Below are 26765 nucleotides of genomic sequence, written 5' to 3' on the forward strand. Positions count from 1 at the left end.
GACGCCGGGAACAGCCCAGGGGCAGCGGCTCCCTTCTCTCTCAGGAGCTCCCTGGTCCTGCCGTTGCCAGACCTGCGGCCACCAGTCTGTGCCACCCCAGGTGTCTACCTGCCCTGGTGAGAAGGTGGCTTACTGGAACCGCGGATGGCCCGGGGATCCCCAAGTCACCTCTGCAGGCTCGGTTTCTTCCCTGCTACAGCCGAGGGCTTGCTCTCCTCCTGATGACCAGCCTGTGCTCCTCAAAGTCCTGGGGTCACAAGCGCCCGCAGGGACAACAAGGCAGGTGCTGGACGCCACTTCCTCTCTTCCCTCCAGCTCTGCAACCCTTTCCATTTCCCTTTGCGTTCTCCTCTGTGTACCATGCCCCCCAACTCATGCTCTTAGAAAGATAAAAGAGGGAACGTTTGGGGGCGTGTTGGGCAAAGGCCTGAGACCTACTGTCCTGGGGCCCCTCGGGCATCACGCAGGACCCTCGGGTCTCTAAATGGTCTGCAAGACGCAGCTGAGCCTTTGCTCTCTAGGTGGCCCTGAGGTTGGGGGCGGGGGAGAGGGGGGTGTTGGCCACGTCAGGGCGACTGGCGAGTCACGATTCATGTTCAAATTCCGTGGCCCTCCCCATCATCTTTCTTCTTTAAAATTTTTAAAATTTAGAGTTTCTTAGCAAGTCAATTTTATTGATACCTATTACTAAAGCAAACAGTCCATCCAAAGTGTACCATCGACAGTATCTGGTGTAATCACGTAGTTGTGCATTCATCCCTTCAATATTAGAGCATTTTCATGATTTCAATAATACTAATAAACAAAAAACCAGACAAGCAAGAAAATTCTTCACCTATTAATCTCTCTGTTTCCCCTGCTGTACTTGGCTTCTATTTCTGGCTATTTTACCACAATTATCTATTTATTTATTAAGCAGTTTTATTGATATATATTCACATACCATATGATCTACCTAAAGGGAATAATCAATGGCTTTTAGTGTAATCAAGATATTGTACTTTCATCATAACAAAAAATTTTAGAACTATTTCATTCCTTCAAAAAAGAAAAACTCCACACCCCTTAGCATGCCTTTCCTAGTCTTTCATAACCACTAATCTAATTTCATCTTGATAAATTGATTTATATTTATATTTTATATAAATGGAATCATACAATATGTTATTCAATATATTTAATCCCTAGTAGCACAATCATACAGTATTTGTCCTATTGTGTCTGGCTTGCTTCACTCAACATAATGCCCTTCAGGTTCATCCACATTGTCATATACTTTAAAACTTCATTTCTTCTTATAGCTGCATAATATTCCATCGTGTGAATACACCGCAGTTTGTTTATCCATTCATTGACTGATGGACACCTGGGTTGTTTCCAACTTTTGGCAATTGTGAATCACAGTGCTATGAACAGCGGTGTGCAGCTGTCTGTTCGTGTCACTGCTCTCAGTTCTTCTGGGTCTATACCCAGCAGTGGTATTGCAGGGCCATGTGGGAAGTCTATATGCAGGTTCTTTAGGATCTACCAGTCCTCCATGGTGGCTGTACCATTCTGCATTCCCACCAACAGTGAAAAAGTGTTCCTATTTCTCCACATCCTCTCCAACACTTGTAGATCTGTGTCTTTTTAACAGTGGCCATTCTGCTGGTGTGAAATGATATCTCACTGAAGTTCTGATTTAGATTTCCCTAATCGTGAGTGATGTTGAACATTTTTTCATGTGTTTTTTTGCCATTTGTATTTCTTCTTTGGACAAATGTCTGTTCAAGTCTTTGGCTCATTTTTTAATGGGGTCATTTGTTTTTTTTATTGTTGAGTTGTAACATCTCTTTATATATCATGGATATTAAACCTTATCAGACATGCGATTTCCACATATTTTTTCCATTTGAGTTGGCTGCCTTTTCACCCTTTTTGACAAAGTCTTGTGAAGTAAAAAGTGTTTAATTTTGAGGAGGTCCCATTTATCTATTTTGTTGTTGTTGTTGTTGTTGTGTGTGCTTTGGGTGTTAAGGTCCAAGAAATCACTAACTACCACAAGGTCTTTAAGGCTGCAGTTAAGACTATATTTTCTTCTAGTAGTTTTATGGTCATGTCTTTTATATTTAGGTCTTTGATCAATTTTGGGTTGATTCTTGTATAAGGAGTAAGATAGGGGTCCTCTTTCATTCTTTTGGTTATAGATAGCCAGTTCTCCCAGCACCATTTGTAGAAGACTGTTATGTCTTATAAACATAGAGTCGGTAGGTTTGTCAAAAACAAGTTGACTGCGGAGGTGTTTATTTCTGGATTCTCAATTCTATTCCACTGATTGATATGTCTATCTTTATGTAGTACCATGCTGTTTTGAACACTGTAGCTTTGTATTAATAATATGTTTCAAGATCAGGCAGTGAAATTCCTCCAATGTTGCTCTTCTTTTTGAGAATGCTTTTGGCTATTTGAGTGTGCACTTTCCCTTTCAAATGAATTTGGTAATTGCCTTTTCTATTTCTGTAAAGTTGGAATTTTGATTGGTATTGCATTGAATCTATAAATCAGTTTGGGAAGGATAGACATCTTCACAACAGTTATTCTTCCAATCCATGAATACGGAATATCTTTCCATTTATTTAGGTCTTAATTGATTTCTTTTAGCATGTTTTATAGTTTTCTGAATATAGGTGCTGTATTTCTTCGGTTAAATTGATTCCTAGGTATTTGAGTCTTCTTATTTCTCTTGTAAATGGAATCTTTTCCCTGATTTCCTCCTCAGATTGTTCAATACTAGTGTACAAAAACATTACTGATTTTTGCATGTTGATTTTGTATCCTGCCACTTTGCTGAACTCATTTATTAGCTCAAGTAGCTTTGTCATAGATATTTCAGAATTTTCTAAATATAGGATAATGTCATCTGCAAATAGTGAGAGTTTTACTTCCTCTTTTCCTATTTGGAGGCCTTGACATTTTTTTTCCTTGTCTCATTGCTCTAGCTATGCAGCTTCTAGTCCAATGATGAATAACAATGGTGACAGTGGGCATCCTTGTCTGGTTCCCGATCTCAGAGGGAAAAATTTCCATCTTTCTCCATTGAGTATGATATTGGCTGTGGGTTTTTCATATATGTCTTTTATCATATTTAGGAATCTTCCTTCTATTCCTGTCTTTCAAAATGTTTTGAAGGATGCTGGATTTTGTCAAATGCCTTTTCTGCATCGATCGTGATTATCATGTGTTTTTATTCCCTTCAGTTTGCTAATGTGTTGTATTATGTTGACTGGTTTTCTTATGTTGAACCAGCTTTGCATACCAGGAATAAATCCCACTTGGTTGTGATGTGTAAGTCTTCTCATAATCTGTTGGGTTCGATTTGCAAGTATTTTGCTGAGAGTTTTTGCACCTATATTCATTAAAGAGATTGGTTTTAATTTTCTTTTCTTGTAGTGTCTTTATCTGGCTTTGGTATTAGGATGATGTTGGCTTCATAAAATGTGTTTGGTAATTTTCCCTCCTCTTCAATTCTTTGGAAGAGTTTACTAAACAGGATTGATGTTAATTTTTTCAAAATGCTTGGTAGATTTCACCTGTGAAGCCATCTGGTTTTGGACTTTTGTTTTTTGGGAGTTTTTTTTTTTAATCAATTAATTTATTTAATTCCCCCCCCTCCCCTGGTTGTCTGTTCTCTGTGTCTATTTGCTGCATCTTGTTTCTTTGTCCGCTTCTGTTGTCGTCAGTGGCACGGGAAGTGTGGGTGGCGCCATTCCTGGGCAGGCTGCACTTTCTTTCGCGCTGGGCAGCTCTCCTTATAGGGTGCACTCCTTGCGAGTGGGGCTCCCCTATGCGGGGGACACCCCTGCATGGCAGGGCACTCCTTACGCGCATCAGCACTGTGCATGGGCCAGCTCCACACGGGTCAAGGAGGCCCGGGGTTTGAACCGCGAACCTCCCATGTGGTAGACGGATGCCCTAACCACTGGGCCAAGTCCGTTTTCCCTTGGGAGATTTTTGATGACAGATTCAAACACTTTAAATGTGATTGGTTTGTTAAGTTCTTGTATTTCTTGTAGCATCAGTGTAGGTTGTTTGTGCATTTCTAGGAATTTAACCATTTCATTGAGCTTGTTTTGTCTGTTGACATATAGTTTCTCATAATGTCCTCTTATGATACTTTTTATTTCTGTTAGGTCAGCTGTAAATTCCCCCTTTCATTTCTGAGTATATTTATTTGCATCTTCTCTATTTTTCTTTGTTAGTCAGGCTAGGGGTTTGCTAATTTTACTGATCTTCTCAAAGAAGCAGCTTTTGGTTTTGTTGACTTTACTGATTTCTTGTTCTCAGTTTCATTTATTTCTGCTCTAATCTTTATTATTTCTTTCCTCCTGCTTACTTTGGGATTGGCTTGCTGTTCTTTTTCTAGTTTTTCCAGTTGTTCTGTTAAATCTTGAGTTTAATGCTTTCTTCTTTTAAAATTTAGGGCTATAAATTTCCATCTCAAGACTACCTTCGATGTATCCCATAAGGTTTGATAAAATTGTGTTCTTGTTTTCACTTTGTCTCAATATTTTTACTGATTTCACTTGCAATTTCTTCTTTGATCCACTGGTTATTTAGAAGTGTGTTGCTTAGCCTCCACACATTGGCGAATTTACCTCTTTCCTTTCTTTATTGATTTCCAGTTTCATTCCATTATGGTCTGAGAAGGTGCTTTATATAATTTCAACCTTTTTATATTTATTGAGAGCTGTACTGTGCCTTAACATGTGGTCTATCCTGGAGAAACACCCATGGGCACTTGAGAAGAATGTATAACCTGTGGAGTTTGGATGCAGCGTCCTGTATATGTCTGTTAGGTCTAACTTGTTTATCATATTATTCAAGTTCTCTGTTTCCTTGTTGATCTTCTGTCTAGTTGTTATATCTAATGATGTGAGTGGTGTGTTGAATTCTCCAATGACTATTGTAAAGATGTTTATTTCTCCCTTCAGTTTTGCCAGAGTTTGTCTCATGTATTTTGGGGCACTCTGGTTAGGTGCATAGATATTTATGACTGTTATATTTTCCTGGTGGATTGTCCCTTTTATTAATATATAATGCCTTCTGCTTCTCTTATAACTTTTTTACATTTAAAACCTGTATCGTCTTATATTAGTATAGCTACCCCTGCTCTTTTTTTGATTACTATTTGTATGGAGAATCTTTTTCTAATCTTGCACTTTCAGCTGGTTTGTATCCCTGGGTCTAAGGTGAGTCTCTTGTAAGCAGCTTGTGTTTTTCTTTTATCTATCTGTCAGCCTTTATTTTTTGCTTGGGAATTTTAACCCATTCACATTTAATGATATTAATGTAAATGCATTATTTACTTCTATCATTTTATTCTTTGGTTTTCATATGTCATATCATACTTTTATCTGTCTTTTTACTCTTGGTTATCCTTTCTGCTGTTCTTCCTTATACACTGTCCTCCAAGCCTCTCTCTATTGTCTTTTTCTTTCAGGTTCTTAGTCTTCCTTTAATATTTTCTGCAAAAGTGGATTCTTTTTTATGAACTGAGTTACTGTGAATATTTTATACTCATCTTCATATTTGAAGGACAATTTTGCTGGATAAGGAATTCTCGACTGGCAGTTTTTCTCTTTCAGGATCCTAATTGTATCATATCACTGTCTTGTCACCTCCATGGTTTCTGATGAGAAATCCGCACTGTCTTACTGGGTATCCCTTGTATGTGATGGTTTGCTTCTCCCTTGCTGCTCTCAGAATTTTTTCTTTACCTTTGACATTCTGAGTAGTATGTGTCTTGGAGTAGGTCTGTTTGGATTTATTCTGATTGATGTGCAATGCACTTCTTGGACATGTAAGATCATTTACCTCATGAGAGTTGGGAAATTTTGAGCTATTATTTCCTCAAATACTCTTTCTGCCCCCTTTCCCTTCTCTTCTCCTTCTGGAACTCCCATGACACGTATGTTGTTGCCTTTCATGTTGTCATTCAACTCCCTGAGCCCTTGCTCAATTTTTTTTCATTCTTTTCTCTCTTCAATTTCAGCTGTTCTCTCTTTGGTATCACTTACTCTTTCTTCTGTCATTTCGACTCTGATGTTGCATGCCTCTAATATGTCTTTGATCTCACCTATTGTGTCTTTCATTCCTATTATCTCTGTAACTTTTCTATTCAGGATTTCAAATTCTTCTTTGGGCTCATGCAATGTCTTCTTTTTTTTTTTTTTTTAAAGATTTATTTTTATTTATTTAATTCCCCTCCCCTCCCCCGGTTGTCTGTTTTCTGTGTCTTTTTGCTGCGTCTTGTTTCTTTGTCCGCTTCTGTTGTCGTCAGCGGCACGGGAAGTGTGGGGGGCGCCATTCCTCAGCAGGCTGCTCCCTCCTTCGCGCTGGGCGGCTCTCCTTATGGGTGCACTCCTTGCGCGTGGGGCTCCCCTACGCGGGGGACACCCCTGCGTGGCAGGGCACTCCTTGTGCACATCAGCACTGCGCATGGGCCAGCTCCACACGGGTCAAGGAGGCCCGGGGTTTGAACCGCGGACCTCCCATGTGGTAGACGGACGCCCTAACCACTGGGCCAAAGTCCGTTTCCTATGCAATGTCTTCTTGATGTCATTTATTTTAGCCATATTGTCTTTTAACTATTAATTTGATTTTTGAAATTTGTGTGCATCGCGTTAATTAGTTGTCTCAAATCCTGCATCTTTTCTGGGGCTCTGATATATTCCTTTTCTTGGGCCATGTCTTCCATTTTCTTAGTGTGGCTCGTAATTTTTTGCTGATGTCTAGGCATCTGACTGGGGTGATAATTTACACAGATACTTAATTTCCCTTTCATAGGGATTTAGTAGTGGGAGGCTGTATGTTACTGCTGCTCTTTGATTCTTGGTTCAACCTAGATTGTTAGGATTTTCCCTGTTAGTTGCTCAAAACTGGGCTCTGGGCCCAGTAATGGGTTGCAGATCTGCTTCTTAGGACCTTGGGGAGGGAGGCTAAAAAGGTGCAGAAAAGTCTCTCTTACATTTTTAAAAAAAGATTTCTTTATCCCCGCCCCCCTCATTGTTTTGCGCTAGCTGTCTGCTTTCTGTGTCCATTTGCCATGTGTTCTTCTGTGTCTTCTTGTCTTCTTTTTAGGAGGCACTGGGAATTGATTCTGAGACTTCCAGAGTGGGACAGAGGCACTCAATCTCTTGCACCACCTCAGCTCCCAGGTCTACTGCATCTCTTATTGTCTCTCCTCTGTGTCTCTTTTTGTTGTGTTCTGCACCAGCTCCACGTGGGCCAGCACTCCTGTGTGGGCCAGCAATCTGAGTGGGCTAGCTCCTCATTTGGACCAGCTTGCTGCACGGGCCAGATTGCCTTCACCAGGAGGCTCCGGGAGTCAAACCCTGGACCTCCTATATGGTAAACTGGAGCCCAAATGCTTGAGCCACATCCGCTTTCCTCTTAAATACTTTCAATTTCCTCACATGCACATCCTTGGTCTGTCAGCAGATGGCACACTTTGGCAGCTCTCTCAGTTCAAGTGGCTGGTTGGAGTGTATTTGTTGCAACACAGACTTGATCAATGTAAGAGTTTCCTGCCTTGAGGCTAAGAGCCTTGTTATTCAAACTTCCTCTGAGACAGTTCTCTAGACTTTGCTGGTAGCCCCCTCCTTTTTCCCAAGTAGGAGATAATTCCACTCCCCTCTGCATCCTCTACAATCAGCCCCCGTTAGTAGACAGGGAGATTGAGAGGGTCAGATCTCTCTGGTCCTGCATCTCTTTAATCCCTGCCCGCTCCCAAGACAAACAATGGTGCAGCCCCACCTGGCCTGGAAGGGCTCCTGGGACACAGCAGACCAGGTGTGTGGGTCAGAAGCTGAGTCGGCCTTAGGCTGTGTCCCTCTCTCTCCCCTTCCCTGGGACCCCTTTGTCTGTAGCTGGCCCAGGGGCCTGAGAATCCTCAAGAGTCTTTAGTGTGGGGAAGGTGCCGGCAGTAGAGCTGTTGGCTTTAAATCACAGTTTTGCTATCGCTATTCTTTTCCTTTGTTCCTCTCTCCTTTGGGCAGTATCCAGTCTTCATCCAAAACCCTAGAAGATTTTTTTCCGGGCTCTTTCAGCCTTTCCTCTGGCTATTTTTCTAGGAGAGAAGAGAGTCCCGTGTCTTTCTTCATCATCCCTCTCCTGGTCCAACCTTCCCAAGCTCGATCTGCACCCACTTGAGTGGTGAGTATGGAGTGAGGGTGAGTTGAGTTGAGATGCCTTCCCCGAGGGGGCTTAGAGCCTGCCAAGGCGACAGCCTTCTAAAGACACGTGGCAGGACGGAGGTGTGCCTGTCCCGAGGTAGGGGCCCCAGCACAGGGACGGCCACGCCCGAGGAAGAGGTGGTCCTGGGCCTCGGACTGGAGGACGGCTTGGCGTGGGGCAGGAGGAGAGCAGGTGCGTTCAGGGAGAAGGGACCGCGTGCGCACAGGTGTGAGCCCCTGAAAGCGTCGGTGCCTTCGGAGGACAAGGAAAGAAGGGTGGGAGGTGAGAGCTGGGCGGGAGCAGGGGCTGGGCCACCGGGAACAGCTGCTCTGAGAGTCTCTGTGCTCACCCAAAAGGCCAGAGCCAAATCTTTTGCCATCTTGCTCTTGTTTACATTTAGCTTACTAACTGCCCCCTACTAACTGCCCCCACGTCTAGCGTATAAGTGTGAATATGCACGTTACCTCGATAGTTACGGGTCCATCTACCTTAGTGGTACATGTTTCCATGCAGTTTCCCTCATCTTTTCTTCCCATTTTCTTTTGAAACTCCACTCAAGTTTAGGGGTATCCTTTGCAATCTGCGTGATTTTCTGGGGTTTTTTTTGGTTCAGTGAATGACTAAGATGCAATTTCTTTTTATTAACCAGAAAACTTTTCATCCTTTCCTCTCTGGACAATCAAAGATAATACTTTTATATGTCTTTAAAACAGAATATTCTAAATCTATTAATGTATGTAGGTAGGTATATCCATATGCGTGTTTGTATATGTGACCGTGTGTAACACGAGTGTACGTGTATATATATATATACGTATGTGTGTTTAGATATGTACGTGTGTGTATAAAATATGTAGCACATTGCACTGCTGACTCTGAATGAAAATTAATAGGCCCTACAATAAACTAAGACCAGGAGCCTCTTTAAATAAACTTTGTTCTGGTAAAATTGATTGAAATCCTTTGAGTTCCTTGAATGCCAGTCCCTGAACATTAAAACTCTGCATCAAGGCTGATAAACTTGTTTACGAAAATAAAATTGACTTTGACCATAACTGCAATTGTGGCTTTTTTCAAAAATGAAAATCTTGTTACCATGGATATCTTTGCCACAGTGGAGGGAAGAAAAAAACAAACAAACACAGCACAGAAATGGAGCTCATGAGAAGCAAAGCGGAAACCTAAAAGAAGATGCATGCATGAGCAAGCTTTCCAGCCCATGGAGAGGACATAGTTAAGCTTTTCCCAGATCCAACGAGCAGACAGAGGAGGAAGGAAAACACCAGACGTGCGGAAGCCAACATGCCCCGAGCCCCCGCAGCCACGCACGCCACCTGGAGCAGCCCCCACTCACGTAGCACTCTAGCACGGCCTTGGGGCTCAGCCTGAGCGAGGACAGGTCCCCGACAGAGCGGCTGCGGTGCAGCTTGGCAAGGAAAGCGTCCTGCAAGGCACTCAAGACAGACAGCCGCCTCGGCTTGTCTGGAGAGGGATGCAACCATTTCTTCAGAAGTCAAAGCAAGAGTGGGGAGTTAGTGGAAAGCATCAGAGAATGCGTTTTTTGTTGTTTTTGTTTTTGGCTTTTCAGCAGGTGGGTTTGTTTTTTTTGTTTGCTTAAAACAAGAAGGACATCTTACATCAACCTCTTTAAAAGGCTGACATTAGAGAATGTTTGGAAAGGTCCGTGGGCTATTATCAGAGCAGTAGGTAAAACAGGTGAGGGGAAAGGAGACACCACTGCCCACACATGGCCAGGGGCACACGCCTGTGATCAGGGGAGGCTGGGAGGCTAATCTGATGGGGAGCACAGAGAGTCCCCGACGCCACACATTAAGCATGTCAACCCCTGGGTGCGAGCGCTGGCTGGGGCTCCCGCCACTCCATTCCAGAGACAGGGCTGCACTTACGAAGAAGGAGTGTTCCCTGAAGGTGGGTGTTTCCGGGGTGCCCTGGCTGTAGATGGACATCCGCCTCTGGAGGGCGCTCGCCTTGCCCCCGGCTCCCGAGGATGGGGTCGCATCCTCCACGTCGAACGGGCTGCAAAACAACGGGCCCTTGTGTGGCAGCTGCGCAAGTCACCCGGCGTCACCAGACCACAGGAATGCGAGCTCGGGCTCTGGCCAAACTGGCTTGTCAGAAATAAGCCAAGATGAAAGAAGGAGGAGCAGAAAACCGAGTCTGGACCCACCGAGCGAGCAATCTACGACCTCCGCTTTCGGCTAACGCAGTGGGCGTCTCTCAACCGAGATGCACCTGCTTCCTCATGCTCATAACAGATACATCGTCTTAATGCTTGCGCCAGCCCCACAGGACACTGAAGATTAACTGGGCAGAAAAGGCTGCCGAAAATGAGCGTTCCGGGGATAGACATTTTAATGATACAAGAGATGAAGAGGTTATATTCATTCCCTAAAGAAAACACGCAAAAATAGGAAGCTGCTCATTTCAGCTGTCACAGAGCTACCGGTGTGATCGAGACGAGAGTTACAGCCGGTTGGCAACGACTCCACTGTGGTCAGGTCACCCCACTCATCCCGCGGGAGGGATAATCTGGCATTTGCAACGTCAGTGACTGCAAATGCAGAGGGGGGTGGCGGACACTATGTCGATGACAAGGCAGCAGGCTCTTTACTGTTTCCAAGCTTGACTCTTGATAGTATAAGGAGACCCTGAACGTTAAAACTCAGCCACCTGGCCCACTGGGTGGACTGGGGGAGAGTGTAAACTACAATGTAAACCACTATCCGCCTGGTGCACAGTGCTCCAAAATGTACTCACCACATGCAGTGGATGTGCCACGATGATGAAAGACGTTGTTGATGGGGAGGAGTGGAGTGAGGGGGGTGGGGGATATATGGGGACCTCATGTTTTTTGGATGTCACATTTTTAAAAAAAAAAAGAGAGAGAGAAAAACAACAACAAAAAAAACCACCAGCCAGGGCTTAGGAGGTTAACGCGTCGGGGGATACATATCAACTGCTATGCGCAACCCACGTTAGGTAACACAACATGATCCTTCTCAGGGGTGCCTTCAGAAAACTGCATCACAAAAATGCAAGGTGTTGGTGGTGGTATATGGGACCCCTGCATGATGGTATACATGTTTGCTTTCTAAGTTCAGAATTTTTACCATACTTATTATGAATGATCATATATAAATGATATAAAGATAATAATAGGGTGGGTTGGGGGAAAATATTTTGGTTAGTAGTAATATTGTGACAATGCTCTTTAATCATTAGTTAAAAATGTTTAACAACAATTCAAGGTATTGGTGGTAGGGTGAGGTATGAGAGTCCTGTATGATGCTATATATGTTTGTTTTGTAAATTCACAACTATTATTATACACTTATTGTTTATGTATGTGTATGTATGAGTGGTATACTTTAATAAATTTTAAAAAAAATTAAAAAAAAAAAAAAGAAAAGAAAACTGCTTTTTAAGTTCATTGCTTTGAAAGAAGGCTTGCCCTTGGGAAATAATGTATTTCAGGGAGTAAGAGTTCAGATGGACGAAGGGTAGTAAGTATTTTCCTAGGCAGCATGAGGTATATGAGCTCAAGAAGGGTAAATAGTGAGAATCGGGATCTCTCTGAGGATAAAATATCTCACGCTGGACCATCACCTTCTTCCAAATAAGTCTACGTAAGAGCCATATTTCTCTCTAATACTTATAGGCAGAGGGGAGGGAGCGAAGGAAGGAGCCAGAATGAAATAGTTTAGAATAAGAAGTAGAGGAGGACAGCGGTGCTATGACACAGGCTTCTCTGGATTTGGCCTGAGCACCGTCTGGGGAGCTGTTTACACCGATTCTTGGGCTCTGCCCGGAGAACCTGACTCAAGAAGTCTAGGGTGGAGCTGAGAGGCTGCCTTTCTGACAAGCTCCCTGGTGAAGCCGCTGGCCCACGGACCACCCCTTGAACGACACTAGCCTGTGGCACACATGTCTACGTGATGGGATGGAAATGGGCAAGACTTACTACCAGGTGATTTCCAGATTCAGCTTGATGGTGCCAAGGTCGTTGATGTCGACAGCCACCACCTGAGGAGAGGCTGCAAACAAGTCTTTGGTCTCGCAGGTCACACTGCCCACCAGGATGTGTGTGGCCAGCCCCTTAAGCTCGGTGACCTAGGAGAGGGAAAGGCAGGGCAACGGCCTTACACACCAGCGGAGAGGAAGGCAGCTCTTCTTTCCTTTCTCTTCTTGTTCCTCAGCCAGTTTGGCTGTTTCTTTCACTATCACGTTATAAGTCGGGGGTGGATCTTTCTCAGGCCCTTTGTAGTCGGTCGAATTATGTACCCCCCATTCCTGAGGAAGTGGGCCCATTGTCAATTGGACCTCTCGAAGCTGTCATGTTTAGCTAAGTTTTGATCCACCTGAATGAGGTTCATCAGGTGAGTGGAGTCCTTTACAGCAAGAAGAAATTCAGAAATAGTGAGCTGGAGGAGCCGGAAGCTCCCCGAGACAGGAGAGGACATACCGTGTGCAGGGAAAGCTGCGTAGCCCAAGGGCTGCCAGCCGACAGAAGGCCACGGACCCGAGAGGAAGCAGGCACGGCTTCTGGCCTCCCAAACCACGAGACAATAAATCCCCGTGGTTAAAGCCAGCCCACCGTGTGGTAGTTGTCATGGCAGCCCCGGAAACCAAGACGCCCAATCTTACGTTGACCTCACCCACGCCGATACCAGAGCGGCTGCCTTTGTGATGCACTTGGGGTGCAGAGAGGAAGCGTGGGGCGGACCGGCCACAGGCGGGCCTTACAGATAGAAGCCCCGCCCCTGGGTCAGCCAGCACGGCAGGTAAGACACGGGAAGGTGGTGACGGAACTCTACCTTGATGGAAATCAACCCGACCATCAGGGGCAGGAAAAGCATTTCTTCTCCATCCCAGCTCTGCTTGCTGTTTACTTCTATCTTGCCTTTCAGTTTCCACCTCTGTCGGCCATACTTCATGAAAATCTGGGGAGAAGAAATCAAAGGGCCCCCATATACTGTGGCCCCCACCCACCTTCCCAACCAAACATACAGATCCAACGGGCAAGGAAGATAGCAACTGCCACCTGCCCTTCTCCGTCATCTTCACTCCACCCCGTTTTATCCCTTCTTCCACTCCTCCCCGGGCTTGGGAAGATGGAGCAGATGGTGAGTGGGGAGACGCTTTTCAAAGGGAATAAACTGCTTCTCTAAGACAGAGGGAGTGGAGGGTTTTCTTAAGTAAAAGGTCATTGTACTGTGCCCTTTGGCTCGCTCGTGATAACAGCTCTTCCTCTTAGTTCTATGTCGATAGAACAGCCATTGGGATTAATTCTGCACACACCCAGCTCCTTTGGAGAGATGAGAAACTATCAGCAAAACCCAACTTAGCATTTGGAAGCAAGAAATAAGACATCCACCCTCTGGCTGAGGGAGCTGGAGCGGGACTAGGACTTTGAAACCCACAGGGTGTAAGTCTCTCATTGGTTGGAGAGGTGTAATGTTTAGGGGAAGATACCCTTTTCCAAGAGTTATGATTATAGAGGATTTTGGAGATGACAGACAAAAGTTCCCTTTCTAAGTGAAGAAACATAACAGACTTTCACTTTATGGAGTACATTTTTATAAAGAAAGATCTAGACCCTATGATTCTCCAGTCGTGATCCTGGATTGGATCTGGGATCGGAATAAAATCCTGCTACAAAGTATAATATTGGGGCAATTGGTAAAACAGGAATATAGAGCATTTCCTGGTGTTGAAAATTGTAGAATGGTTTTTTGAGAAAACACCCTCCCAATCTTAGGAGAAGAATTTAGAGGTGAAGGTTTGTGACGTCTGTACTTATTCTAGTAAGTTCAGCAACAAACCAAAGAAACAAAATAAGAAATTAAAGCACAATAGGCAGGTTAAAAGTTGGTGACTCCAGATGAAGGATATATGGGAGGTCCTGTACCAATCTCACAGCTTCCTTAGTGGCTCTTACATTCTCTAAGCAGTCGTGACCACTGCCCCTGGTCTGTCAGCTCTCACTTCCCCCAGCTAGACTGATGCAGTGCTCACCTCATATTGATCTCCGGGACAGAGGCGAGCAAAGCCAGCCAGACCTGTGAGAAAGTAATAGGGATATGAAATGCAGGACACATCTCCCCTCCTTACAGACCCACGCTGGCACATTTTAACGAGTCAAGTCACCAATCTTTCTGAAAACCCATATAGCATTCTGGAGAGACCCCCTCTGATGACAGCTTTGTAGAGAATTCCACCTCTCTCAGCTAGAGGGGACATTCCTTGACGGGTAAAGAAGAGGTGGTTTCTGGGTAGGGTGAGGTTGGCATAACACTGGCTGATTTAAGTCCCATCAGGTTGCGGAATCAGAATATTGGGGCCAAAAAGATATTTTCATTTGTTTACCCAACAGATTCCCATGAAAACTGAATTGTATTCTTTCTGCCCCAAGATTTGTGATTTCCAATCAATGCCTCCCATTTAGGGTAAGATTCCATGTACCTAGTGCCCTTGCTTCTCCCTGATTCACTCATCCCTCTCTTCTTTCTTCTCCTTTTAATGGCGTGAGGATGCCATCATCAACTGTGTTATGAAATCACCGAGGATGGATTGTGATCTACACAAAACCAAACCAACTAACCAACAGACAACAACAAACAACCCCGTCCCCAAAACGAAGACGGGGGCTCTTCTTCTACTACGAAGTCCAGCAACACCCTTTCTGAGCCAGTATGATAGCGGATGAAGTGGCAAGACTTGGCCACCATCTGGGGACATCCCAGGAACCCTGGGGTTGATTGGTCTTCTTCTTTCTTTCTATAAATATTTTCTGAGAGTTCACTGTGTGTGAAAGTTTATTATTTTAGACATTAGAACAAGAATCTAGAAATTAAGAGACTTTACAGATACCCATAACACAGAACAAAATACGGTTAAAGCTCAAAGGAACGAGACAAGCAAGGACTTGTAGGCAATAAGAAGTGGCTAAACCTGAGGGTGACTTCTGTTTTGTCTATCATTTGTTATACTCTAGATAATTTACTCAACCCCAGGTTCTCCACCTTTAACTAATGGGTAACAACGGCTGCCTAATGAGAGTTGTTTGTAAGGCGTAGAGAGGGCACCAGGCACCAGTAAGTGCTTCCTAGTGGTAATGATTATATATTCAGTTGTGGGATGATACAATTCATTGAGCACACACCATATGCTGTTCATTTAAAAGATGTCATCTATACGAAAAGACAGCAAATAGGCTCATGGAGAGGAAACAAATAGGAAATGCACTGTTTCTGTATTTTGAATTTTTCTGTGAATGTATTACTTAATATAATTAAAAAGGAAAAAAAGAGATGCTACCTCATTTAATGTGGGAAAGTTTCGTGGAGGACGGCAGCACTTGAATAATAGACTTTCACCACCGGAGATGATGGCCTACGTGTGGGGATGCTTCGGGCTTAGGGGACGGCACGGAGCCACTCAGCAAACATTTCGTGAATGCCTGTTGTGTCGAGCGTGGACACAGGCGTGGGGGAGAAAACAGAAAGCCACAGGCACGTAATACTTGACTTGACTCTGTTGTTTCCAGAGCAAACGGGGTGGCTTCTGTGCCTGTCCCAAGGCAAAGCCATTTGCACCAAGAGGAACGCAAAGACTGAGGGTTCTAATCAAGAAATGAGACAACTTTAATAAAAGTGGGCAAACATCTTTATCACTTTTTCATTTTCCGATGAAAAGAGCCAATAAAATTCTATGGTTAAAAATTACAATTAAGAATTCAGTATCAAGTGTTTGTAAGGAACTTTAAATCAAAGTCAATATTGCTGATGTAATATTAAGTAAAAACAAAAGAAGGATACAAAATCCTATGTAGGCTATAACTTCAACTATATAAAAATATATCCATAAGAAAAAAGTCGAGAGGGAAGTGGACTTGGCCCAGTGGTTAGGGCATCCGTCTACCACATGGGAGGTCCAAGGTTCAAACCCCGGGCCTCCTTGACCCGTGTGGAGCTGGCCATGCGCAGTGCTGATGCGCACAAGGAGTACCTTGCCACGCAGGGGTGTCCCCCGCGTAGGGGAGCCCCACGTGCAAGGAGTGCGCCCCATAAGGAGAGCCGCCCAGCGCGAAAGAAAGTGCAGCCTGCCCAGGAATGGTGCCGCACACACGGAGAGCTGACACAACAAGATGATGCAACAAAAAGAAACACAGATCCCCGGTGCCACTGCTAAGGATAGAAGTGGTCATAGAAGAACACACAGTGAATGGACACAGAGAGCAGACAACTGGGGGAGGGGGCAGGAAGGGGAGAGAAATAAATAAAAAATAAATCTTTAAAAAAAAAAAAGAAAAGAAAAAGTCTAAGAGAAACCTATACCAAACTGCTAAAAATAATGATCTCTCTTAGGATGGGATTAGAGAGAACTTTCCATTTTTGATGCTAAGTAGTAATTTTTATTTGGCTTTTTTTTTTTTCCAAAGATCATGTATTTATTTTGTTAAAAAAAAAGAACAAAGTGGTGGGTCAGTGACATGATGGGGAATGGAATGCTTAAAAAAGCACTTGCTTTTTACCACCATATGCCAGTAGGTGGCAGCAACTCACCAGCTCCATAGCCTTCCTAACCAAGGAGCCAGTCAACGTAAGAACAGCTTTCACTAATAATTAGAACATAACAAGCCACTTAAAAAGGCTCACTGAAAGAAGAACAGAATTAAAGAAGCTAATAATTTTCTGGAAGATTAGTTGGTCTTTAAAAAAAAAAAAAACTTTGAAAGCGGGATTGGCTGCCTTTTATAAATCCAGAAGCTGCACATGCCAATTCTACTAAAATTCCTAGTGCTTTTTAAAAGCCTCTGCAAAAGAGCTCAGAATTCATCCTGCGCAATTACAACAGAATCCTGGTTCAAAGAGACTGACCTGATACTGTAGCTGCATCAAGATGAGTGAAGGGGGAAATCCTTTCAAGTTTTTTTTTCCTTCCTTTCAAAATTACCAGAAATTGCATATCCAAAGAAGTTAAGGGAATGGGAGAAAGGAACTTGGTGATGGTGCTTTTGAGCTTCTCAGGCCATGCTATGAAAGCAAAGCTTCTTGGAATCACTTCTAGTGGCATCACTGATATCCTAACTATGGCAATAACATCCCAAAACGGCAGTTGCCGTTTAAAACGGCAGTGGCCGGGCCTCCTCAAGTTCCAGCCGCTGTAAACACCGCTCACCGCAGAACGGGTGCTCAGGGAGGGGCACCTGCAGCCTTGTGTCTTTGAGGCCTGGCCCAGGTGCTGCCAGGAGCCTGCTGGGATTCTCAGGTGGGTAAAATTTCGTGTTTTCTCAGCACTTTAGCAATGATCGCTGTGCGGTCTAGAAAGCTTTCATCAAGGACACTCAGTAAACCACCACCATGGGTTACTTACCTCCGGGGGGTGCAGTTGGCATGTGGGTGGGGGTCTGGGCCTTAGATGTCCCCGTGCATCCCCCCCCTACCTTCTGACCCCTCCTACTCCAGCTCAGGGGCTCCCACCCCAGGCCTTGCTGATTTTCTGACCTGGCACGAATAATGCAAATTTGCCAGCACGTGGGTAGTTCTTCCCTCCCGGGGGGGGGGGGGGGGGGGGGGGGGGGGGGGCTTGGCCTCTTCCCGCTGCCCCAGGAGCCAAAGGGGACCTTGAACTTGGCCCAGTGCAGGCCCTTGGCTGTACCCTCAGCCTGTAGCTCCGTGGGAAAGCAGTGCAACACCGGGGAGAGGAGCCAGTCCTCTCTAAGGGCGCTTAGCTTTATGAATTTGGTTCTTTCTCTTTAGCCTGGCACTGAAGGATCTTCACGATCTGGGCCCAGCTCTTCTCCCTCCAGCGCCTCAGCGCCAGCAGTCGACCGTCACTTTCGCACCTGCTTTCCCCCTCTTGGGCGAGCACTAGTCCAGGGCGGTCCCACCTGCCCGGAAGGCCAGTCCGTCAGAGTGTGCACTGTGGACCTTCCTCCTCCCGCAGAGGTCAGGGGCACCGCGTCCCTGGCTCTGGTCACATCTGGCCACGCTTGGCCCAGGAGGTCATTCATTCAGTACAGGGGAATGCACTGGCTTACATGTCCCCTGTGGACATGTCCCCAGGGCCGGGCTGGGGCCTGGTGCACGGCCTAGAGCAGGAGCTCAGTAAGCGCTGGACCAGTTGTCTTGGCTCACCACGTTTTGCCCCCACCCCCCAAAATGGGCTTTGTCCATGGGCTGGGGGTGGGGAGAAAAGGGAAGTGTGCAGAGGGTGTGGCAAGAGGAAGTTGGGGCTACCAGGTCAAAGGATATTATGAAAGTCTCAGTTTATGTCAGGATGATGGTTGGGGGTGGTCATTTTGGCCGGAATGAGCAGCGTAAGAAAGTGGCTAGTTACAGGGGTACAAGATTTCTCGGCAGCATGGGGGGGGGCTTCCCTCTATCAAGAGAGGGGGAGATTACCCCAAAACACAGCTTCTGGATTTTCCTGTTAGAGCAGGAAAGAAGGGGGACAAGATCACCAAGGACAAAGAGGCAGCAGCGCCCAGTCCTGGAGGCCCCATAGAGTCCAGACAGAAGAAAGGAGGCAGACGGGCCAGGAAGGAGAGGGCGCGGCCGAGGTGACGGCAGAGTGGGGCAGCAGGGAGCTCTGAGAGTCCACTACCACAGCCCCTGTAACCCAGTGCTGTTGATCAGCAGGGTGGCCGGTGGCCCAGCGCATGTCGGGACCAACACCAGCTCCCCCGACCCCGTGGCTGAGGCCCCAGGCCTGGCAGGTGGGACCCCAGGCCATCCCGTTCTCCCGGGGGTGGACCTAGCACAAACGCCAGGCTGAAGGGCGTCTCCCCACGTGGGAGAACATTCTCTGGTCAACGGCTTATGGTACAGTGCCTGCTCTACTCTGTAGGAACCTCCGTGCTAAGACAGGCTAGGTGGTGGGAATTCGGCTCTTACTTCCTGAGTGACTTCTGGGACAAGTCATTTTGCCTCTCTGGACCTCCATTTCCCACCTGTAAATCGGGGAAATTATCACTCCACCTAAAATTGATGACTTGATCATTTGAGCCTCGAAGTCGATGCGACACGGTACTCATTGTATTGGGGCTGGGCTGCACGTGGTTCCAACTCCTCTCAGGCTGGGATTCTCGGCAGCGTTATGCGTGAGTGTTGGGGGACGTGGAGGAAGCGTTTTTCTGCTAAACACTGATTTAGGGCGGTTTTCTCCCAAATCAGGCTGACGACAGAATTATCCTGAGTTTTAAAAAGTATTCCAGGGCCCCAATCCCAGAAGCTTGGGCTCTGATTTGCTGGGGTGGGGTCAAAGCCTGAGAGATTTGGGAACCACCAATTCAGGTGAGGACCCCAAAATGACAAGGATGGACCTAAACATCTATAGCAATTTGATATTGTTTGTGAATTCCAAAAATAGGTATTGGATTATGTTTGTAAACCAGTCTGTTCCTCTGGGCATATTAGATTGTATTAGGTTCAGAGGTTTCACTTTTACTTGATTAAATTAAGATTGGGGTTCTGATTTGGCCACATGAATAGGATAGAGAAAACAACATGGCGGAGGAGAGAGTTGGAGTTTTGATGCTGGAGCCCCAAGAAGTAAACACACAGGAGAAGAACACAGAAGAATAGAGATGACTCCATAGACATGCAGACACCCTGGGAAGAGAGAGAGCCTGATAATCTATAGCTGAACTAGTGGAGAGACCAAAGCAGCTAAGCCCGGAGAGAAACAAGCCCTGGGAGAGAGATGAGACTTATCCCAGTCTACCACTGAGATTGCAAGAAGCTGGGACCACGGAGCCTTAAGAGGAAGAGAGAGCCTGAACCCTCACAGCATCTTGCTCCAACACGTGGCAACAGACTTTGGTGAGGGAAGTAATTTACACCTCATGGCCTGGTAACTGTAAGCTTCTACCCCAAATAACTACACTTTATAAAAGCCAGCAGATTTCTGGTACTTTGCATCAGCACCCCATTGGCTGATTAATACAGCATCTAAAAAAGTACAGATGCCCAAGTCTCGGGCATAAGAAAAGTGCTGAGATGGGGAAATATCTCACAACAAATGAATTTTTGCCGGATGGGCTGTAACAGCCATCTGGGAAGCTCAGGGTCAAGGTCGTTTTTTTGCAGGCATGCTCCTCAGAGGCACTGTCACAGATCATACATAGTACTTCCCTCCTGAATTAGATGACTCATTCAAAAATGAAGTTCTCCTGTTGAGGGCTTGTTAAAAAGTCCCCTTCTTTAATCCCTTAATTGCATAAAGTAGGCAAGAGGGTGATTAAATCCACATTAGCATCCCAGGGATCAAGCTGCTAAGAAACCTCAGAAAAAGAAATGTTTCAGGAACACCAGCCCACTACAGTGGAATAAGCCAGAACTAAGAAGAAAAATGGACGCATTGTGATGGCTGCTTATTTGACCATCCTATCTGGCCACTGAGCCTTAAATCTGATAGCACACAGGCCATGTTCCATCTTCTAAAACCAGAGTCCCTCTTTGTTCTGAAGATGCTGTGCTATAGAGCAATATTGTTTCTAGATTGGAACCTTCTGGAATTACTACTGAAAGGCAGTGGGAAAAAGAGGAAAATGCACAGAATACTGTGGGAGTACCACCAAGATTAAAAAACAAAACAAAACTGGTAGGCAGTTTACACAGTTTACAGAGAACATGGAGGATCAAGGAACTATTTAAATGACATCATGAAAAAGCCAACAGACAAGTCCAAACTGTGGGACATTCTGTATCTGGTTCCTGTGACAAGTCAATGGGAGGAAAGGGACCCGGGGAGGGTCTGTTTTAGATGAAAGGAAACCTAAAAGATGTACTTAACTTTCAATTATAATGCGTGGACTTTGTTTGGATCCCGATTTGACAAAACAGTTGTAAAGAGCGTTTTTAAACACCTGGGGAAACTTGATAATGGAATGGGTTAATAACAAAGACATCTTTGTTAGAGGTGATAATGTGTTAGTAATGGCCTGGTGGCTATGTTAGAAAATGCCTCCATCCTCTAAGAGATGTATACTGACATCAACAAGAGTAGAGAGACCTATCTGGGCTTCATTTTAAACTGTCATCGAAGGGAAAACAAAACAGACCAAGTGAATGTGGCAAAATGTGGCTAATGATTAAATCTAGGTGATGGGTTCATGGAAGTCCATTGCAATATTCTCTCTACTTTTGTGGATATTTGAAATTTTGTCGTAATAAACATTTTTTAAAGTGTGTAGGCAAGTGTCAGGATGAGAAGGTTCTGGAGCATCGATAAATGGTAAGTGGGGAGAGCTGAGAGTGGGTGGCCCAGTGTCTTTGCACGGAATCATAAAAACAGCATGTGCTCCCAAACTCAGAGGGGCGCTGCAGAGATTGCTCCTTCCTCTGAGCGGGAAAGAGAGTACCTTTCATCTTGATGGAGAACTCTCCCAGCAGATTCTCGAGCTCCGCTTCAATGGTGCACATGTTCTGTAAAGAGGACAGGAGACACCCTGAGCCGCGGCTTCCTCTCACACCGCAGCGCAAAGCCCACATGCTGCATGAGCAGCAGTGGCAAGTGTTTACCTGGCGGCAGGGAGCTTTTCATAACGTTCAAGCTGAGCCTGAGCAAGCCTCTGTTTTACCATACAGGAAGTGTAGGGCATAGAAGAACAAGTTCAATTAGATCACGCGCTAACCATCCTACAGATCCAGAATGCAGGCTAATCTCTAAGAGCTGGCCTAGACTCTACAAAAAGGCAATCTCCTGCAAAAAATTCTACCTGAAAGAGGTAACAACCAAATGCAATGTATTAACCTTGATTGCATCCTGTTTTAGAAAATGATCGAAGACACTAAAGCAGCTGTGAAAGACATTATGGGGCCAAATGGGGAGACTTTGATAACTCGATCATTCTATAGAAATATTGTTAAGCTTCTTAGCTGTGATCAGGGGATGCAGCTATGGTGGAGATGCACGTTACAGAGGTTACTATTAGACATCTGTGCTAAAACGTTTAGGAGTGAAATGTCACAACGGCCACGGCTTACTGTCAAAAGGTGCAGGGGAAAAAAGCATGTGTATATGAGAGAGGGAAAGCAAATGTGGCCAAATGTTACAAGCTGGTGAATCTAGCTAAAAGAGAAGCTGTCTCTGCGGTCAGTGTCCAGTCTTTCAACTTTTCGACAGGGTCAATGTTCTTCATAAAAAAGCAGGGGGAGGGGACAAAAGCGCCCAGGCGCTCACCTGTGCTTGGGTGACTGCGGCAGAGCTCCTGCTGCCGTGCTCCGGCAACCCAAAAACGCCTGCTGGGCCCGACAAGGTGCCCCGGGTGAGAGCACAGAACAGGCAGAAGGCGCTGCCACTCTGCGTGCAGGTGGTGAGACACATAACACCCCATCTGCGTCCTCAACATGTGAGGAACTCCCCAGGGGAATCGGAGCGAGAAGTCGAAAGGAAAGACCCTGTGGTGGGGCTGACCCTTCTGAAGCTCCTGGTGCCACATCTGCTCTCCTGAGCAGCAGTGCCCGCCCCAGCCCCAGTGGAGGCGCCTGCACGCCTTGCCCTCAGGACCAGCCTCCATCCAGGCTACATTCTTGGGGACGGTGGCTCCAGCGTTAAACGTGGCCCGCTCGGTGAGCACTGGCAGGTATTGCTTACTACTTGAATGGTTTGCTGAGGACTTCAGGACTGATCGTAAAGCTAGAGGTTTTGATTCTTATTTGCATCTTTGTTCTGCTCCAAGCGATGACTCTCCTGAACTGGCACAACGGTGGAATGCAAACAGAGTGACAGTGCCTCACTCCTTGGGAGCTCTCGGTATCTTAACTCGCTTAGCAGAGCTGGGTAAACTCATGAAACTTAAGCTCGGGGCAGTTTGAAAGCTTTGAGAACACAGTGCCAGTATCGGAGACCGATTTTATACCATTGGCGTGCTATCATTGGGTGTCTCTGGGAAGGAACACATTACGGTTTCCAGAAATATCAACTAAGTTATTTCACGTGTTAGGACTCCCATCAGTGTCTCTGAAAAACTTTTGGGGGAAGGGCAGCTAATTGGACAGCTGGGGACACCCAAGCTCAGAATTGTTTTCTCTCTCACCCATGCGGCCGCTGATGAGCAATGCTGCACCTGCGGAAGCACGTAAAGACATCTTGCCTTAACCCCTCCTGGCTTCTGCAGTTATATGAAAATACAAAACCACCCAGTGTCCAAGGAAGTATGAAGCCTCCAAACCTGGACTTCCTTCCTCCCTCAGGCAGCCTTTCCTCTTGTGGAATCTGCCCTCCGTGCCTTTGAATCTGGGAGCAAAGTCATGCTGCCGTTCTTGAGCCCTTGACTCAGGGCAGCTATTTCTGAAATGGCCCACACGTGTTCCAGCGAAGGCAGCTCCGAAACGCTGCCAGCCAGTTATCTGCTGTGTTCTATGGACAGCCTCTATAATTGGAAACTGCTCTTTTGATTTCAGACTCACGTGGCCATGCGGTCTCATGAATTAGGGCTTCTAAGCCAGGGACTCTCAACCTGGGAGTCTCTAAACCTGGAGGGGGGAAAATCCCATCTTTATTTTCATTAACATCTGACTGAAATTTAGCATGTCCTTACACCATGAAGGTAGAAAACAAGCCACAGCAGTACTAGCAGTACTTGTGACTTTGTCACCAATAAGTAAAAAATCACGTATTTCATATTGTATTATGTGTGGCATATACCTTGAAAAATCATTTATGCTGTTTACTACTTTTAAAATTTTAAAAATATTTGGTAACTGTATTGGCAATATTGCAATAATTGTATTTCGAGATAATTTGTTTCTTCTGAATATCCATGTACTTTATATTATGCATTTTAAAAACAAAACACATTATTCTGAAAAGAGGACTGAGGTTAAGAAGTCCTGCTTTATGCCATGAAAAAAAGACTAGATTGGTTCAGATAGAAGGTGACACTGGATTGTACGTACAAAGCGATCCTGCTGCAAGTCGCCAAGATGTCCCTGAGCCCCAGCCATGGGAATTGCCCGCCAGACCCTCACCAGGCCCGTGGCTTCATTCATGAAACCTGATCTCTGAACAAGGCCTGGAAGTGCTGCTTTAATTATTCAGTCATCTCATCAAAGGCATTGCTTTTAGGTGGCCCCAGAGGGAGTGATGAGCTCACGGTGACATCCACCAGGGCCCAGGAAAGCCCACTCCTGCCCACGGCTCATTATTGTGTCTCTTTTAAGAGTTCTCTTTAAGAAGTAGGGACTGACGCCCGACTCTGATGTCCAGAGCCTGCCCAGCTTCCAAGGGTCCAGCTAGACTGAACACCAGGAGAATTTGGAAGTGTGCATAATGGCCACAATCAGCGCCCTAGGGCTTATTCAGTTGCTGACTTCTTCCCCCAGCACTTGGCATGAACCCCTCTGCAGAGCTTCCAGACTCGTGGGGGTAAAACAAGGACGTCAGCGAGCACCTTTCCAAGGCACCGGCGGGCAGTGCCGCAGGCTGGGGCACGAGCTCTGAGTCCAGGGAGAGCCCAGGGCAGAACTCCTGCCAACCCTACAAACATTAAAAATATTCCACCGACAGGTTCGAAAAGTGCAAGAGGGGCAAACAATAAACTGTCTGGCAAGAGCGCGTGGGCGTGCAGGTTGCCGCTCGCCTTGTTCTTGGCGGACCCCAGCAGGTGCGGGCAGGCCGGCTGGAGCGGGCAGCTCGGCAGCTTCGCACGTACCTCCGTGTACTCTTTGTAGCTCTTGTTGATCTCCACCAGGCTCTCTCGAGCAGCCCTGCTGGCAGGGGAAGCTGCGAAGGCTTGCTTCATTTTGCGGGCACCGTCTTGGAGGCGTCTTTGGATACAGTAGGCTTCGTAGAGCTCATCTACCTGTCGGAATCCAAAGAGGAAACGCAAGGGATACAAATACTTGTCACCCTCGAAAGACGGTCCCAGGCCACTGCGAAGCACTCAAGGTACTTGATGTTTCTGCCCTCAACGGGAAGAAGCTTGTCCAAATGCCATTAGACAGGGACCGATCGCTTTCATTGAGCCATGATGATCTATTTTCTATTTCAAAACAGATTTTTCCCGGTCCTTCTTTTCAAAGTGTACAAAATGGAAATGAACTTAACCTCGGTGGACTGTGTGAGGCAAACACCAGACAAAGAAGACAGGAGCCTTCCAAACATGGACTAAACGCTGAAAGAGTTGGTCTGGTTTCACACCCAGGTGACAACTCTAGTGTACCAGGCTATGATCACTTTATTTTAGGAGGTATTGCCACAAGGTGGTAGTCACACATTCTAGATTCCGTTTTGTTTTTGTTTTTTAACCTGATGCTACTTATTGAAAATAACTTTTGTAATGTTTTGGCTCAACAGTGAAGAGGCAAATGAGGTTAAGTTAGTCTTCAAGTTAGGGTGAAGCTCAATTATCAAAACGTAAACTGAACACATAAGAGCTGTGACTTTTTTGGTATGTAAATTATACCACAGTTAAAAAAAAGTAAATTGAAGTCATGAAAATAAACTTTTTTCCTGCTTTACCTCTACAGGTATGTTTCTAATAACACCCTACACAGGCTAGATGCAGATTAGAAATCACAATACCATTTACAAATGGGTGAATAACCCCCCACAGCAAAGAGGAAACCTGTTCTAAAATTATTCCTGATGATTCTTAGCTCAAGAGTCTTGTCCTGAATTCAGTTACCAACACACTAAGCCAAATGTCATTACTAGAAGAGTTTTTGTGCAGACAGAGGAAGACATCATCAGGGATTAGCAGAAACGACAATGATGACAACAAAAACCCTATTACTTCTGGAGGGCAGTTTCCTACTAAGACTACTTGAATCTTCATTTTAGTACAAAGTTTGTTCCCTCAAAAAGGAGGCTGAGCCTGCAGATCCAGAAGATGGAGAGGAATAGATTGGGTTTCAGAGTCCAAGAGAACCCTCTTGGACTGAAGGCAAACTTTTAGATGTTCCCTAAAAGGCTCTATACCACCTGTTAGAGTAGAATATTTTTCTTTTCTTTTTTTTTTTTTTTTTAACTTTTCAAAATATTTATTCAAGTTTTACATCCTTTATTTTGTGAATAAAAATAAACTATTCATTTCAACTTAGGCAAGAACCATTTTTTTTTATGAAGAGACATAGTAATTTCATTAAGACTTACTTTTTTTTATCATTTAGAATATTTTTCTACAATGACTTTCTCTGTACAGAAAATGAAGAGAAATTTCTCAGTTTTGCTTACTCTAGGTATGAGCATTAAGAACTGAAAATTATTCCCTTGGCTAAAGGATTCTCTGTTGCTATTTAGTTCGTCAATTCTCCCAACTTTCCTGAGAAGAACTCCCAAACTCTGTAGGGAACAGTCTAAAAGTCTTCAGGGGCAATGGATTTGTCTCTGATAAAGAGGCAAGCTTAAGACTTGAGAAATATCTGCTGGTAAAATATTTTTGTTGGTGATTAGCGTAAAAGATGGTTCCCGTACTTTAAAACTAAGCTAAGACTCATCTGGAGAGCTGGTTCAAAGTTTGCTACCAGGCATGGCTTTGAGATGCTGATTTAGTTGCTTGGGGTTGGGGCAGGAATGTGAAG

At 45.2% G+C, this 26765-nt stretch overlaps 1 protein-coding gene across 5 annotated transcripts in view; it reads right to left on the reverse strand.

Moving 5' to 3' along the window:
* Positions 1-26765, reverse strand: part of RIPOR2 (RHO family interacting cell polarization regulator 2) — a 212209-nt gene that overhangs the window by 27469 nt on the left and 157975 nt on the right. For all 5 annotated transcript variants that reach the window (XM_058285324.2, XM_012526591.4, XM_058285325.2 and 2 more), the window contains exons 7-12: positions 24896-25045; positions 21602-21665; positions 14251-14294; positions 13050-13175; positions 12197-12345; positions 10122-10251 (exon numbers count right to left, since the gene is read on the reverse strand). In XM_058285324.2, coding sequence (XP_058141307.1) covers positions 10122-10251; positions 12197-12345; positions 13050-13175; positions 14251-14294; positions 21602-21665; positions 24896-25045 — 663 coding nt within the window. The remainder of the gene's footprint in view (positions 1-10121; positions 10252-12196; positions 12346-13049; positions 13176-14250; positions 14295-21601; positions 21666-24895; positions 25046-26765) is intronic.

The sequence above is a fragment of the Dasypus novemcinctus genome, chromosome 22 (genome assembly GCF_030445035.2).
Source record: "Dasypus novemcinctus isolate mDasNov1 chromosome 22, mDasNov1.1.hap2, whole genome shotgun sequence".
NCBI classification, from domain to species: Eukaryota; Metazoa; Chordata; class Mammalia; order Cingulata; family Dasypodidae; genus Dasypus; species Dasypus novemcinctus.